This window comes from Temnothorax curvispinosus, unplaced genomic scaffold, assembly GCF_003070985.1.
Source record: "Temnothorax curvispinosus isolate PA1 unplaced genomic scaffold, ASM307098v1 QBEX01000905.1, whole genome shotgun sequence".
Lineage (NCBI taxonomy): Eukaryota > Metazoa > Arthropoda > Insecta > Hymenoptera > Formicidae > Temnothorax > Temnothorax curvispinosus.
In genome coordinates this window covers 1-1,973 of record NW_020210685.1, presented here as the reverse complement: position 1 = coordinate 1,973, position 1,973 = coordinate 1, and the positions used below count along the sequence as shown (strand labels likewise).

At 34.8% G+C, this 1,973-nt stretch overlaps 1 protein-coding gene across 3 annotated transcripts; it reads left to right on the top strand.

Moving 5' to 3' along the window:
- The first annotated feature begins 143 nt into the window (after positions 1-143).
- On the top strand, positions 144-1,973 carry LOC112459111 (brefeldin A-inhibited guanine nucleotide-exchange protein 1-like). Of its 3 annotated transcripts, XM_025023082.1 has the most exons (4): positions 144-636; positions 1,027-1,401; positions 1,492-1,800; positions 1,905-1,973. In XM_025023082.1, exons 2-3 carry the CDS (start codon positions 1,150-1,152, stop codon positions 1,621-1,623), a joined length of 384 nt encoding a protein of 127 aa, XP_024878850.1. In that variant the 5' UTR covers positions 144-636; positions 1,027-1,149; the 3' UTR covers positions 1,624-1,800; positions 1,905-1,973. The 3 variants fall into 3 exon arrangements, with proteins under 3 accessions (XP_024878850.1, XP_024878856.1, XP_024878862.1); XM_025023088.1 differs by lacking the exon at positions 144-636 and having other exon boundaries at positions 811-1,386; XM_025023094.1 differs by lacking the exon at positions 144-636 and having other exon boundaries at positions 811-1,396.

Genomic DNA, 1,973 nt, shown 5'->3' with positions numbered 1-1,973 from the left:
CAGAATCTTGGTCACTCTGTTATCGGGATATTTATCTTATTTATCTTTTTTTATCTTTTCAATTAAATAAATAACATAGTTATCGAGAAAATGTTTATTATATGATTAAATATTTATTAAGATATAGTTTAACATAGAATTTAATTTATAATAAATAATTTGCATTTCAGATCATCCAAATCTCATTCAGTAGTAAGAATACGCTTGATTGGTACACATGTTACGAAACAAGAGGAGTCAATAGGAAATCTGAATTTAGTCGACTTAGCCGGGTCTGAACATCTGAAAACTGAAGAAGCTGTTAGAACTGCAAAAACAAAGAATATTAACAAATCTTTAGCCAATCTTGGCAAGGTAATTTTAGCACTATTGAAAAAACAGGAACATATACCTTATAAAAAATCTAAATTGACCCACCTGCTTATGCCTTCTCTAGGAGGCAATTCAAAAACTTTGATGTTATTAAATGTATCTCCATTAGACGAATGTTATAACGAGACATTAAATTCGCTGATATTTGCCAGTAAAATCAGTAATTGCAAGACTGGAAATGGTAATGAATAAAATAATAAAGACAGAATACCATATGAAATCGTTTGTATTTCGTATGAAGACTTTTGAAGTGCAATTGAAAAGGTTTGTGAGTCATTCGTTTAATTGTAATTAATTAATTATTTTTACACCATACATTTAGCCGAAATAGATAAATTAATAAAAGTTTTTATACGGAATTGTTTGTATTTTGTATGAAGAGTTATGAAGTGTGATTAAAAAGGTTTGTGAGTCACCCAGATAATTTTAATGAAATATTTATAAACTCGGTAATTAGCCGAAATATAGATTTTTAGTTATTCATGTTAAAAGAAGAAGGCGCTAGTGTTCCCGAAGGTCCGTCTGCAATCAGAATTAATATGAACGTTTTAAAAATTATTTTATACTGAAATAAATAAATATACAGGCTAATAAGCCTGTAGTTATAAGCGATAGTTACTAATTAAGTTTGTCACTCATATTTCCATCTTGCAGAGGACCTCCGTAACTAGATCAAAGATGTACACCAGCTGTGCAGGGTGAAGAGGTTATCTCAAACCCAATTAAGAGCGACTCAAATGTCATTACCGCTAAGTACTTCTTGCCATTTGAGTCAGCATGTCAGAGCTAATCACTACGGATTGTGGTGACACAACACTAGACTGCCTGCAGAAGTTAATCGCATATAGTCATCTCACTAGCAATGTGCCTGATTCAACGAAGCCTAACAAGCTGCTGATTGTGCGCATTGTCGAGACAATTTGCGGTTGCTTCACCGGTCCACAGACTGATGAGAGTGTGCAGCTGCAGATTATTAAAGCTCTGTTGACTGTAATGACAAGCCAGCATGTGGAGGTATACGAGGGTACGGTACTGTTAACAATTCGTACTATTTACAACATTTACTTGTTGTCGCGCAACCTGGTGAATCAAACAACAGCCTGTGCGACTCTCACGCAGATGATCAACGTGATCTTCGCGCGAATGGAGACTCAGGCGGAGGAAGAGAACGTGAGGCTTGATGGGGAACATCAGCAGGAGGGTTCTGTCATAGCAAACGGCAAAACTGAAGCTGAGATAAGTCTTAGTTAGCTAAGTCTAACTAGCTCATCTTCATGAAACTTTACGTTGCGTGCGTCTATTTAATGACGATGGATGTAGAAAGCTCTTCAAATCACTACGAGAGGATTATCAAAAGCGATCTCCTTATATCGCATATTTAATCAGATGTCGTCAGGGATTGCTGTCGACATTAGCTCACTTAGATAGGTACTGTTTATATACATATAAATATCATCTTTGTATGTAATGTATAAGTAAATGTAAGATGTTTAAATGTAAGATATTAACCGTTTAATAATAATATTTTTCAGATTATGCGTGCGAGTTAAGTGTGATCGGGATGCTATCAATAATCATCTTGTATCCGTTTGTGTGAGGGT

What these genes read in the sequence shown, in the direction of transcription:
- LOC112459111 (XM_025023082.1), top strand. Translation starts at nt 1,150, where the DNA reads ATGTCAGAGCTAATCACTACGGATTGTGGTGACACAACACTAGACTGC. An exon ending in TGGAGGTATACGAGGGTACG is followed by an intron (nt 1,402 to 1,491) that starts GTACTGTTAACA and finishes ACTCTCACGCAG; the next exon opens with ATGATCAACGTGATCTTCGC.